General features: G+C 44.0%; 1 protein-coding gene across 1 annotated transcript in view; it reads right to left on the bottom strand.

The window, feature by feature from the left end:
- The window catches only part of EPHB1 (EPH receptor B1), a 115,054-nt gene that overhangs the window by 38,218 nt on the left and 61,932 nt on the right, over nt 1-14,904 (bottom strand). Inside the window, exons 8-9 of the mRNA XM_089909931.1 lie at nt 11,391-11,638; nt 3,627-3,842 (exon numbers count right to left, since the gene is read on the bottom strand). Coding sequence (XP_089766057.1) covers nt 3,627-3,842; nt 11,391-11,638 — 464 coding nt within the window. The remainder of the gene's footprint in view (nt 1-3,626; nt 3,843-11,390; nt 11,639-14,904) is intronic.

Raw genomic sequence — 14,904 nt, forward strand, 5'->3', positions numbered from 1 at the left:
ATTTATTATTTTCTTCATGCTCTCACAGAACACAGTGGCTCTTATCTCAACTGGCAATTATGCACTTATTTGTGTATGTGTCTGATTAATCTTCCTTTTCCTCATTCGAATGTGAGTAATGTGAGAATAGTAATGCTGTCTCTTTTCAATCCTAATTGTGCCTCTAGCTTGTAGCCCAGGATTGGCACATAGCAGATGATCAATAAATATTTTTCATGTGAATAAATTGCATATTTAGAAATTTTAGAAATATCAATAGTTTAATCAGCAAACATGATAATTTTCTCTATTTTGAATAAAAGGCAAAACATGGAAGAATAATATGATAAAATGTGAAGGATCCTGAAAGCTGTTAGGTTTAGTTTATAAGCTTCATCATTTAGAAGAAACACAAAATCACAGCAAATGATCTAAATAATGTGTGCAGGAAAGTAATGTGGAGAATATGTCACTTAAGAAACTTTCAATGTAAGACATATAGAGATTGTATGTTTGACTCACATTATAATTTAGGTGACTCATGGTCATTAAATTGTTAGTCCTTCCAAATGTAGAGTAGAATTGCATTCAAAATCCATATGTGAGTGTATATGTATCACTGCATGTTTTGGAACCAGACAGAGTGATCTTAAATTGAAAAAAAAAAAAGGATATTTGAAAAGAGCCAAGAAGTTTTTTTTAAAAGAAGAATGAAGAATAACTTACTTTATCCAAACAGTAAAACTCTTGATAAAATTCTTGTAATCATATAGTAAAACTTCTGATAAAGTTACTATAATTAGAACAATATGGTTGGGAATAAGAATTTAAGTTGATTAATGGAGCAGATTTGAGAATCAAAACATAGTTTATGTAAGGAACTTAACATATGACAAGGATGACATGTGATTCAATAAAATATGGAAAATATCTTCAATAAATGGTGTTGGTATAATTATCTATTCACCTGTATGAAAACAGGGTTAGAATATATGTCCTAACACATATTCAGAAACATATTTGAGAATAGCCCTGGTGTCTATCAACAAGAGAATGGATAAATAAACAGTGGAATGCTACAGTAAATAAGAACAAACTACTTCTGCACACAATAGGAATGAATCGTACACACAGAATGTTAAGAGAAAGCAGACAGGCACAAAGAACATACTGATTCCACTTATGTGAAGTTCAAGAACAGGCAAAACAAACCTATGGTAGAAAAAAAATCAGAACAGTGGGTGCCTCTGGGTGTGGGGCAGGGGAGGGACATGAGGGAACTTCCTGGTATGATGACAATGTTTTTTATCTTGATAGGATTTTGGGTCACACAGTTGCATGCATTTGTTAAAGTTCTGTAAGTGTACACTTACGATTTGTGCACTTCTTTATATGCAAATTTTACCCTAATTAAGGAAAGAACTATAAACAAATATTTAACTCTTATTAAAGATGTGTATGCTGAAGCGTTTAGGGGTGATGTGTGCTAATATCTGCAACTTATCTGGAAATGTATCAACAAAATAGGATGGAGCAGACAGAGGGATGGATTAAATAGTTATATGATAAAGCAAACATAGCAAGATAATAATTCTAGACTCTATGTGGTGAGAATATGGCTGTCTTTTACAAAATTCTATCAAGTTCTCTGTACACTTGAAATTTTTCAAACTAAAAACTTGGGAAAAATAAATACATTTCAGGTGTACTAACTATTTAGGTATAGGACAACCTGCTTCAAAACGCATTTTATAACCCTGAGAACTTTTAGAATAAACCAGAAAAGCCAATAAGTAGAGGAAAAGATAGATATTTTTGACTAAATGAATATGAACTACTTTTGCAAGCCAAAGGATATCATAAACAATATCAAAAGGACAACTGTATTCTTTTGAATAAAAAAAAAAAGAATTGTATTTTTTTGTGCAGAAAAAGGTGAAGGAACTAATTGTATCATATATGGCAGAAAAAAGGGTTAACATCTCTTACATAAAAAGAATTCCTATAAATTTCTAAGAAACAAGAAAATAACCCAATAGAAAAATAGGTAAATACATGTACAGATAATTAACAAAAGAAGAAACATGAATCCCAGTAACTGTGCAAAAAGACAGTAATATCTCCAGCAGTCAGTTGAAAATGCAAATTAAAACAAAACGAGGTATGATTTTTCACCTTCGGATTAGCAAATTTTAAAATATTGATTACTTTCAATGCTGGTGAGGATGTTGGAAGATGGGCACTGTATATCCCTAGTGGAGTGTGAATGTTTACAGACTTTCAAAGCAGCAACCTGTGGTAAGAATCCCCAAGAGACACACAAGGCACAGAGATATAGGCATAGTATGATCCCATTTTTATAAAATAAAAATTTTCAAATTTTTGAACAAAGAGAAAAGTGTGAAAGCAGGCACACCTAATTGTTGGAACTGATGCTTCAGGACAGGGCTTGGTAAACTATGGCCTAAGTACCAAATCTGGCAGGTCACCTGGTTTCTTACAGACCATGGGCTAAGGGTGGTGTTCGTACATTTTTAAAGGGTTACATTTTAAATGGTTATATAGTCATGTGCATAATACACTCTTTTGGCCTCTTGGCCAGCAAAGTCTAAAATATTTACTATATGGCCCTTTAGGAAAAATTTACCAACCCTTGCTTCAAGGAAATTGTAGGTTCTGAGTTAGTCTTTCCTCTCCTCTGTCTTGTTTTGATTTTTATGATAATTATGTATTGCTTCTGCAAGCTTAAGGAATATAGGTAGGTAGTTAAGTAGGAAGATCAATCACTTTGGATGTTGTTGGGAATAGATGTAAGAAGACAAAAGGAAACCAGGGAGACTAACTAGGAAGCCACTGTAACAGTCCAGGGGAAAGAGAATGGTGCTTAGAAACAGGGTGGGTGCACAGCAGAGGTGGGAAGAAAGGGACAGACTTTATAGAAACCTATAGGAGTAGCTGAGGGATTGGACACGGATGGGGAGGCACAGAGAGAACTCAAGACTGATTCCTAGGTTTCAGTCATTAGTTGAATGGTGCAACCACTGAGTTGAAGAGATGGGAGAGGGGAAATTGGAGAGTAAATCAAGAGCTCTATTTCGGACCTGTGAAAGTTCTAAAGGGAATTGTGTGAACTAGGCAGCTGGACACAGATGATTAAGCTGCTTGGGCTGTGGAGAGGGAGGCTGAGCAAGAAATACAAATTTGAGAGTACTCATCATGTAGATGGTCCTTAAGGCTTTCTGGAAGTGACAGGGAAAGAGAAGAGGGCCAGGGGTCTACCTGGTATCACAGTGCTCAACCCAACTGCAGCCCACTCCCTGCTGACAGCTGTCTCCAATGCCACTGTCCAAATGTTTGGATTCCCCCAAATCGTCCTTTCCAAAATGTCCTCTTCATGGGCCAGGAACAGCATGCCTTCAGAGGAGACACCGACCCTTTCTCACAGCCTATGCCCCAACGCTTGCCTGGACAAACAGCTACTGTAATTTCTCCTGGATGAATGGTCTGCCCATCACCTGGCTCCCCTCAGTGGATAGATGAGTTCTGGTCCCAGTCCCTCCCAGTATGGTCCGTCATGGGTCCCTGCCATAAGCAGCCACATTTCACCCCTGTCATACTTTGACCCGAGAAGACACAGAAGGACTCACCAAGGAGCTGGTGTAGGTGGGGTCTGAGGTGTCGTCCTGGAGGTAGCGGGAAAGGCCAAAGTCAGACACCTTGCACACCAGGTTACTGTTGACCAGAATGTTCCTCGCAGCCAGATCCCGGTGCACGTAGTTCATCTCGGCCAGGTACTTCATGCCCGCGGCAATGCCCCTCAGCATCCCCACCAGCTGGATCACCGTGAACTGTCCATCATTTTGCTGTAATAAGACACCAAGGGCAACCAGATGAAGATGGGCTTCAGTGGTCAAGCAGAAGCTGAGGCGCCAGGGCCCCACTGCCTTCTCCCTTCCGACTCCCATTCTCCTCCCTCTCCTTGAACACTCTGCCTTCTCCTTGCTGTCTTGTGGATTTCATCTTCAAATTACATCTCAAAGCCATCCAGTCCTCTCCACCTTCACTGACACCATTCTAACCAACTCATCATCGTCCATCACCTGTAACAGCCTCCCTACACCTTCCCCTGTCCCAATCCATTCTCTAAGGGCAGCTAGAGCCATCCTCGTAAGACAGAAATCAGGTCACGTCACTGAAGCGCTCTAATGGCCTCCCACTGTGTTAAGGGAAAGTGCCAAACTCCTCAGTGTGGCCCACGGGGCCCCATGGGATCAGCTACTGCCTCACCTTATGTCACTTTGTCCTGCACTCCTGTGTTAAAGCCACAGTGACTGGTGACTTTTCAATCCTCTCCCTGGCCAAGCCCTTCCTGCCTCAGGGCCCTTACACATGCTGTTCCCTCTGTCTTTTCCCCACAATAAATACCTACTTGCTTCAGGTCTCCACTTAAATGTCACTCCCTCAGAGAGGATGTCTCTCTAGCCAGTCCCCTCCCCCACACATAATTAGCACTTTCTTACTACTATCCTTCAGTGTATGCTCTTATTTTCCTTCTTAGCATGTATCACAAGGTTTAGTTGTGTGTGTGTGCGTGCCTGTCTGTCTGTCTGTCTCTGCTACTTGACTCTAAGCTCTTTGAGACAAGAACCCTCCCTGTTACAGTCACCATAGCATTCCCAGTGCTGAGAACGTTTGAGTAGACAGATGTAGCTCGATAAACATATGCTGAATGAATGGCTGGTACATCTCTTCTTGTCTCCAGAATTAAATGTTTACGGTGTCTTGGTCGACAGTGGATAACACACCTGCCTCAGAGGGCTGGATGGTCAGGAGGAGCACACACACCGTGTCTGGCTCGTGGACTCTCCCAGTGAATGGGAACTGTTGCTGCCCCTCCTCCTGCCAACCTGAAGTGCTGCCTTCTCTCCAATCACAGTTTCTTACCTGGGTGGCCTCCCTCCTCCATGGTTAGAGGACAGGCTCTTCTGTGAGTGAATGTATGCCTTCCTCCACCTCCCCAAAGCCCCTGAGTCTGGGCTCTGCACACACTGGTTACATCAGTGGACCTTGGGCCATGCTGCCAAGAACACATTTTCCCAACTAGTCCAGCCCCAGCTGCTCCCTAAAGGGTTATGAGTTGTATTGTGTAAGCAGAGCATGGCCCAGGCATTGAGATGCTCTGAGTGGGGGAGAGGGAGGAGGAGGCAGGGTATCCTGGGCTAATCCAGTTACTGCTGAACACAGACCTTGGGCAAGGCAGTCCCTCCCTCTGCCCCAGGATCCTCCTGTGAAATGCAGGAAGCATAAACAGTGTGAGGAGTTCCCATTTATTGAGCACCTACTGTCTGTGAGATGGTGCCCAATGCACTCACATGCATTCTCTCACTAATATGTATGGGCACATCATTTATGCATGAGCTCCTGCAAAAGTAATTTTCTATGCAAAAATAAGTAAAGAAAAATAAAAGAGCTGTTATAAAAATACACTATTTATTAGGGAAAATATTCCAACAATTGAAAAGTCTAACAACGGTAGCATGAATTTTTGAAGACTTCGTTCCTCATGAGAGATTGCAAGCCCGAGGGTTGGTTATATCCCTTGCTCAGTTGAAGGACTGGAACAAACTGGCACTCCTTCCACTCCTTCCTGAGCCCCCAACCCCCACCAGAAGGAGGACCCCCAAACACACTGAGTTTGACATACTCCAAGTTCCAAGTTCTTACTCAAACCTTAACCACCTCCCAATCTGCCCAGAATGCTTCCTCTGCAATATTTGCTTCTAACCAACTCCAAAATAAAGTGCAGAGCTGCTTTTTGGAAACTGATTGGTTTTCAGCACATGGTGCCCATCTGCCAGAGCTGGATGTGCCGTGAGTGATGCAAATCTTGCTCACTAATGAACTTCACTCCACACTTCCTTGAGAAGCTAGCCCAGATTTCCCCAGCACCATCATTTCTCTAAGTAGGTCTCTGGGGATCTGCCTCTCCAGAAAGTTGTCATGCAACTTCCGCATATTAGAAAATATATTTCAGCCACAAGTCCCAAGGGTCAGAATTTTTCAATTCAGTTTGTTTCTTCTGCTCTGTAAGTGGAGACAACAATGTGGTTAAAAATAAATGTCTCCCTACAGAAGCCCACTTGTAGACAGATGTTGGGGAGGGCACTGGTGCTGGTTGGAAGCAGCTTTGCCAAGAGCAGTGTTGAAAGCTTTTGCAGATTTGTGTCTATGTTTCTACTTTAAGTCATTAAAGACTTCACTGAGCTGCTTCATTTTCTGATTTGTTTAAATGTTTAGATCAGTCATCTTATAGATTCTGGTGTTGACAAAGGGCAAAAAGTGATTAAAAGTTCAGGCTTTGGAGGCAGACCATGGTGGGTCCGGGCTCTGTCTCTCACTGGCTGCATGCTTTTGGGCAAGTTATTTAACCTCCAAAGCAGTGATTCCCACATCTGTAAAATAAGAACAGAGTGCCCATTCTTCCTGAGATTTGAGATTCAAGGTTAAATGAGATAATACATGTGGAGGACTCAGCTCAGTGCCCCATGAATACTAAGACAGCAGCAATGACTGCTGGAATTATCAGCAAGGCCATAGTGTCTCACAAATCCTCTCTCCCATGACCTCCAGATGCCTGGTGAGAGAGACTGAGGACACCTTGGACGAGGACTGCAGGTTCCTTCTGGCTTCCTGGGCGTGTGGGGCAGACATCCTAGGATCAGTGCCCTCAGACAGCCTAGTTCACAGCGCATTCTGAGCTCAGCAGTTTGGCATCTGTAATAATCATCCCCACCCTAACTGTAGTAGGAACTAATAATGTAGGCCTGAAATTAGGATCAATTAATCTACAAACTCTGATTTCTTCCCTTCTTGGCCTTTGAATGGCAAGTCATACTTCATGGAATATGTTTTCATCCTTAACTCCAGTCCTGTGGAGTAGGCAAGGCAGGCAATATTACATTGTTTTTATAGAGAAGATAAAGGAAGTCCAGAAAGTTTAAGTGATCAGCCTTAAATCACTTTATGTGATTTTGACTTATAACAAGAATCTAAGTCCAAACAGCAAATTGCTTCTCCATTTATGTTTCATCTTTTATCAGTTGGTAATGGCTGCCTCAAATGTTGTGTGGAGAAGTCTGTGTATAAGCTTTGTAGGAAGAAGATCTATGATTGATTAATGATGTCTGCCATGGCCATAGAAAGAGAAAGTAGAAACATGTACCACAAATATGCTACTTTATCTGAATCTTATAATTCCTGTCCAGTGCCTTTTCCACTGGAAAATGCTGACTCTACAACACATTTTCTTTAGAATCTGCAGGAGAATCAGGTATCATGATAAGACAGTCATACCTGTTGTGTCCATAATCTTGGAAACTTAGAGACATAAACATATTAAGATTTTCTGACATGTCCAGCTGTTTTATGTTCACTTCATTGATATAAACTCCCAAAAAAGAACTTTCAGAGATATGAGCATCAGCATACAAAGATAAACAAGACAGAAAAAGAAAAACAGATTTCTTAGAACTTTGGGAAAGATGTGATTCTGTGCTGAGCACATGGTAAAAACACAGTTTGTAGTAGAAATACAGGCTGGGTGAAGTGATTTAAACTTTCTTCCTTTCATGAAGTGCTTTCTGCTGAAATTGCTTTTCTGCAAATTCACTGAAGCCACTTGCTGGCACTTTTATTAGCCAGGAAGGATTTAAACTTACATTGACAAACCCACTTCAGGAAATGAAACCTTTATTTGATTTGTTTGAAGAAAATGAATCATAGATTTTTTTTTTTTTTTTTTTACCTGAAAGAGCCCTTTCAAGATCATCCAACTCAATGTCTTTAGTTTATAGATTGGGAAATTGAGTTAACGGATTTGCTCAAGGCCACAGGGTGACTCATAGCAGAGCCCAAAGCTGGGCCTCAGCCTCAGAACTTGCAACCCGGTGTTCTCTTTCTGACAACTGGCTTGCTGTCCTCTAGCTCCAGCCCATGAATGAGCACCCCATGAATGATAAATGTCCCCATTTGACATTGCTCAGTGACTTCCAAGAGTCTTCCAGTTATGACCATCTGTGAATGAACCAGCAGCAACCGTAAGGCCAAGCTTTAGCCACGAAGGCCTTATGGAGCAGGTCAACCCTCTTGTCTGAGGCATAAGGCATTGAGGAGGGCTTCAGGGCTTGTGCCTAAGATTATGGAAGAGCTACCAGGTTGAATCCCCTGAATCTGAGTGCCAAGAAGGAAATATTTAATTATGGATTTGCAGTCTACCTAACCCGTGGCACAGACATTTTTTTAAAAATGGATAATTATGAACCTACTGAATGTGTGGATAAAGAATAATGGTGTTTCCAATCCCTCCAGAATGTGAGGAATTCTGAGTCCTGAAATGAGTGGGGAGCAGTGAGCAGACTGTGAGAAGCCCTTTCCGACGTGCTCCCTGGACCCTCGATGCCCAGAATCTCTGAGACACCCATCCAGAGCTGGAGTTGTGGTCACTCTCCAAAGCCACCACGTCTGGTATGAAAGGACCAGTGGGGGGTTGGGGAGGAAGCAGGTGCACAAATTGAAGACTAACCCTTTTCCTTTCTTCTCTGAATGGTGATCTTAAAAGTATACTACCTCCCAGAAGATGGACCCTGCAGGACGGAACTGATGACCCACTTTTCAATTTTATCAAGCAGCAAATACATCAATTAATGCTGCTATGCTTCAGGGTTTGGTAGTGAGGCTGAAATTAGATTTATAGATTACCTGTCTCTGTGCTGGGTGGGGAGTCGGACATGCTTCATTTCCCTCAGCTCCCAGCACTGCCTGCTCTGGCCGCTCCCTTCTGGCCATCCTTTCCTCTCTATTTCCCTGTGCTCCTCTCTCACCCCTAGCTTTTCTCCCACTGCCTGGGCCACATTGTCATGAAAAATAACTGGCATCCAACCTGCCCCCATGTCCTGCGCCCCCAAAATGGAACAGGTGTGTGCGGAGCAGTGGTGCAGGGTTCTGATTTTCCGCAGGCTCCTGAGAATGAATCTTCCTGTTTGCCTGTGCGTTCCAGGGAAAGAGTCTCATCACAGTCTCCTGATCGCGTTGAGAGTCTCTGTGAAGTACAGACAGGTGACTTGCAGGAAGTAAATGACTCCTGATAGGTCCAGAGGCTGGTTCCGGAAAATACTTTTTCTTCTAACATTACCTCCTATTCACGTTTCTTTGGCTGACACGAGAGGTCTGGCTACAAGGACAAGAGACCGTGTACACTCAGCAAGCTCCATCTCTCCTGCCATGCCCAAACTCTTTTGCTCCAGAAACGGTTCTTCATTCAACTAGCCTCGACCCGGTGCTCAGTGTGCTAGGTGCTGGGGTTTCAAAATACAAAGCATAACCCACACCCTCAAGGAGGCTGTACCAGGCAAAGTACGTGGGGCCCATCACCTACATCAGCTGTCCCCCACCCCACCAAACAAAAGCCACTACTGCCTAATGACCCAGACGAGGCATAAAGTGTGTGCTCCCCCTGCAAAGGTAGGTTCAGTATGTACAAGTGCAGCTTCTAGACAAGTCCTCAGCTCCCTTTCCACACTGCAGCCCCTAAGCTCTGCTTCTGAGCTTTGGAGCCACCAGGCAGCTAATGACAGATTACCAGATAGGCCACGCTGACTTTGACCTATGAACACACAGCTCCACTGCTCTGTGAGCCTACCTGCCCATTCCTGACCTGTCTGGCAAATTCCTCCTTCTCCAATATCAGAGAAATTCCCTCTCTTCCTTGAAGCCTTCCCTGGCTTCCTCAGGAAGGTTTCAGTTCTTCTCTATGTGATACCTCTGTACTTCATGTACGGAAACAAAAAGTATAATCCAGGCAGATGACTGCTGGAAGCTTTGGGCACTAAGGTCCTGGGGGTCAGAGGCATCTATGCCGGTTGTATTCTCTAAAATGGATATAACAGGACCTCCCATCCCTTATGTGTAAGAAGGCTGCTGTCCCCCATCAAGATGTGGGACATGTTTCTTCTCCTTGAATCTGGGTGGGTCCATCAATGTGGTTGAAGGATGCTTTGTGACATTTCAGGCTAGGTTTCAAAACTGATACAGCCTCTGTCTTCTACCCTTGGGTTGCTTGTTCTTGGGACCCAGCTTGCTGTGAGGAATCCCTAGTCAGCCAGGTGGAGAGATGCCGGCTGATACCCAGCATCAACCATGGGACAGATGAATGAATGAAGCTTCTGACGATTCCAGGCCTTAACCCTTGAGCTTCTCCTGCTGACAACACATGGAACAGAGAAGTCTCCACTGAGGCCTACCCAAATTGCAGATTTGTGAGCAAACCAAATTGTTGTTGGGCTAAGTCATTAAAATCTGGGGGTGATTTGTTCCACAGCATTAGAGCAATGTCTCTCTCATCCCAGCACAGGGCACCTCATGACTGTTTCAATGAGACTCTACGAATGGTCCTTTGATCTTCAGCCATAGCTACTGTTTGGTAGCTTTGGTGACATGCATAGCTGGCTACTCAGTATTACTCTGAAGCCCTTGCTCAGAAGGTCTTGCCCCATTCTTTGATGCCACTCCCTGCACTCTCTTGCTCCCAGGCTGCCGAGCTGTCCCTTTGGTCCGAGGCAGGCCTTGCTCCTTGGTCTGTGGTCAGACAGCTTCTACCCTCCAGACATGAGCACCTCGGCCATGCTCACTCGCCCCTTCTCTGAATAGCTCTGGAATACCCCACAGTAGTGAAAATGCTTCCATTGTAGCTGCATGTGGGCATGCTCTGACAACGGTCCTTTACAGATCTCCTGGCCATAGGCTTTCAGGGACCCGCACCTCTGCTGCAGGTGGTTGGGAGCCACAGTTCTCCATCAACTCCAGGAAAGACTTGTGGACGCCTGCGACACACTCTTCCCCTGACCTGCCTAGAAGCGCCTCCTCAGAGGCCGGGATGCCCAGGCATCAGAAAAGGGCAACCTGTTTTATTTCTGAACTGTGAACAAAGGGAGCTGTCTGGGAGGGCGGCTATGCTGGGGAAGAGGCAGAGATAGCCACTGGCATCTGCGTGAATCACGCAGGACAGCGTAGCGGCTGGAAGTCTCTTCAGTCTCTTCAGTGACACCGATGGCCATTCTCCGTCCTCCTCTATTCACTCTTACTCATCCAGCAAGCACTTATCCAGGCCTGGCTCGATGCTGTCCTCCTACAGAGGGGTCCACATGCTCTGCTTTGTTCTTTCCTTTCAGCAGCAAATCTGTTAACCTCGCTAACATCTTCAACGCCAACCCGCATTTCATCAGGGATTCCTGAGCGACAGGCTGTCCTCACACAGACACTTCTCCCCGGCCCACGACGGTCTGCCAGCGTCCACCAGCGCCAGCACCATCCATGCTTTTGCCCTGAGGAGTAAAGGTGAGCTGAGCTGCTCTTACCCTGAGGAAAGAATCCAAAGCGCCATTCTCCATGAACTCTGTGATGATCATGACCGGCCGACTCTTGGTGACCACGCCCTCCAGGCGAATGATGTTGGGATGGTCGAACTGGCCCATGATGCTCGCCTCGCTCAGAAAGTCCCGTCGCTGCTTCTCCGAGTACCCAGCCTTCAGTGTCTTGATGGCCACATTGATTTCCCTCTTGCCTGGAAGTTTCAAACGCCCCTTGTACACCTCTCCAAACTCTCCTGCAACAAGAATGCAATTATTACTCACTTCCTTCTGTCTGTGGAACCATGAGGGGAGGCAGCTTATCAAGAACAATGGTGCTCCAAGTGGAACGGTGATTAAGGTGGCAGAAAGGAAATAGTGTCCTCTCACTGTAATTGTGACGTCCCAGTGCTAAGCAGTTCACGGCAAACACAGAAGGAATACCCAAATATGTTCTTTACCTCGGATCTCTTGGGTAACTAAAGTGAAATTTCAGACTCTATATGGGTTTGTTTTTCCTCATTTGTTTTTTCATTTGTATCCCAGATGAACAATTGAAATGAAATGGTCAGTTTCACTGTGGCAGAATCATAATTCATTTTTAGCAGAACCTAGTGCAAGAACGTCCAGGGGTTATGGGATACGTTTAGGTACTTTAGTCCTCTGAATGAGATGTATAGCGTTTATGTTCCTGTATTGCCCTGAAAGTGTTTGTGTCTATTGGGTCCCTCGGAAAACAGAAACTGAGGAGTAAGGGAGGTAAGTTAGCAGACACTGCAGGATAAAGGGGAGAGAAGTAGGATTGCCAGAGTCCCAGATCATGGTGCAGACCTGACTTTATGAAAAGAAGGGGGAAGCAGGAGTGGGCAAGGAGAGGCCCAGATTGCAGTGCAGACCTGGTTGATGCAGACCTGACAGTCTCATCTAACCCAATGAGGAGCTTCAGAATAAAGAGTGCCCATTCCAGAAAGGCCCAGGCCCTAGCATCCCACTGTGCTCAGTCACTGACTGGGGCTGCCAGAAAGAGCTGGGTCCCTGCGAGAAAGCCGAGGCAGATCTTGAAGGCGCTGCAGCAGGAGGCTGGCAGCTACCTGCACTCCTGGCAGCTGAACAGTGGCTTTTTCAAGCAGACACAAGCTGCACACCTCCATGGGTGCCACAGCATTTAAACATTTTTGCAGTAAAATCACCAAGAGTAAAAACAATTCTGGTGACACTATTTCACAGCTGCTTAAAAAATCTGTTGAATCCCATTCAATGTGCTTTCAAAAGTTATCTTATGATTTAACTTGGTTTTGTAACTTCAGTTCTTTCATGTGAAGCAATTTAGAATCTACTTGTAAGTGCATCGCAGAAACGGGTGTCAAAGGCCTGATAGGAGAAACATGGATTTCTGCTGGGAAAACTTTCTTTCTCACTTTCAGCTTCTGCAAGGCGATGATGGAGCAAACTGTGAGCAATCAGATACGTTACTGGCCGAATTAGAAAAGCAAGTTAACATCTGTGATTTAGTTGGGAACTTCTTATATTTTCTGCTGCATAGGTTGGAAGGAAGCTGCATGAAAGGCCTGTGGATGCAGAACTGCTCCAGAGTCTATGGAACTTGTTAGAATCTAAGGTTGGAGTAGAGGTTGGCTTAAGCACCATTAGGAAGGTTTCAGCATGGACCTAAGATAGACAGCAGGTGTAATACTGGTTTTGACATGAGATCACAACTGTTTGAGTTCAGACCAAGTCTCATTCATGTCCGTAACTTGTACACACCACTGAGGTGTCTGGTACGTGGTAGGTATGCCAATAAAAGTTGGGGTATCTTATTTATTATTATTTGTTTGGCTTTGCCCATTCTTGGGTTACAAACTGCTGGAGGCTCCAAAAGAAGTGGAGGTACCAGTATTTACATTTTTACAAAAGACTGTTTATGGCAGCATCTCCTTCAACAGCCAAATACCATATGACCATAACCAGGGGGATGGCTGGAAAGGGACAGCCATCCTGCAGAATGCTATGAGCTTCTGAAAACTAATAGATGAGTGAGATGTATTGGCTTCAAAAATGTCTGCATTACATTGCTAAGTGAAGCAGAAAAGAAGAGAAAGTTATATTAATAGAATGTGGTCTGTAGAATATGCCTGTAGGGGGGTGGTGAATGCCAAAAAAAAAACATTATGGAAAAAATTCATAGCAACTTTACTTTCAACTTCAAATTATTTTAAAAATTGGTTATACTAGAATGGTGGGAATAGGAGTGGGGAAGTATGGATTAGTAAACTTTAGTTACTTTTACGTTTAAATTTTTACAATAAGCATTGTCTTTGCAGTTCAAATGAGTAAAATTTAAAGAAAAGTACTGAATAACAACCACCTGTCATATATGTGTGCTTCTCTATGTATATACATTTGTTTAGAGTATGTATATGTATGTATGTATACATACTTGTGTATATATGTGCATATATGTATGTGCCTGTATGCATTTGTGCATATATTGTATATATGGGTGTGTCTCTCTATATTTTTGTACATATATATATGTGTCTGTGTATAGAGATATATGGAATCCATCTCTCTGACACCTGCACCTAGTAGTTATTCAATAACTATGAGCTGAATGAATACAGCTTGCATATTTCATAAGCATACTAGTTGAAGAATATCAGTATTTCTCCCCTGTTGTCATACTAATGAGTTCTATTTTCTTTTAGTAAAAAGACACGGTTGAGAGTGAGGGGAAAGTATGCTAATATTTCTTCTTGGGGGAGATAGTACACCAAAATGTCTTGACTACCTGCTCTGTGTCAGGTACCGTGCTGGGCTCTTTGCATGTCTTAATCCTCACAGCACCTTCATGAGCTGGGTATTATCATGCCCATTTTACTAATAAGTAAACTGAGGCACGACAAAAACATGCCTCAAACCCCACATCTGTGAGGCAGAGCCAGGGATACTCCCTGGGCCTATCCCTTTTCCTGCCATACCGCTTCTCAGAAGGTGTGTTCGGTTAGCAGCGCCACAGGGAAGAGAGCTGGGTGGATATGAAGTCACAACGCAGGGCCCACTGTGCTCCAACTGTGCAAGTCCTAACCATTCATACGCAGTTACTGTTATAGTGACTCAGTAACCAGGGAACAGCAAACACAGTGTGACTGAGACAGGCTGGGATCTGGGACCCTTTGCTGCAGTGCTGCAGTGCTTGCACCGGGACACACCTCTCCTCAAGCAACAAAATACAAAGAAACTGTATAGGACTAAAAATAACTGCATGCATGTGCAGTTTGGGCAAAATTATGGACAAAAGATACAAAGAGACCAAGAAACCCAACTGCCACTTTTGCAGAGCCCGGAGCAAGAGCAAGGAGTCAGGAGCAAAAGCAGGGCACTGCGCATGCCCCCTGCACACCACACCTCTTAAGGGGTGGGCAAAACACCAAAGCCACCCCTCCAGACTTACCCCTGCACACACACAATATAAGGAGCAAGCTCGCCCCTCCTGCGGGAGCTAGCAAGCAGGGAGACTGTTGTT

Source organism: Delphinapterus leucas, chromosome 4 (genome assembly GCF_059928025.1).
Source record: "Delphinapterus leucas isolate spDelLeu-1000000601 "Yukka" chromosome 4, BTC_Dleu_Yukka2, whole genome shotgun sequence".
Lineage (NCBI taxonomy): Eukaryota > Metazoa > Chordata > Mammalia > Artiodactyla > Monodontidae > Delphinapterus > Delphinapterus leucas.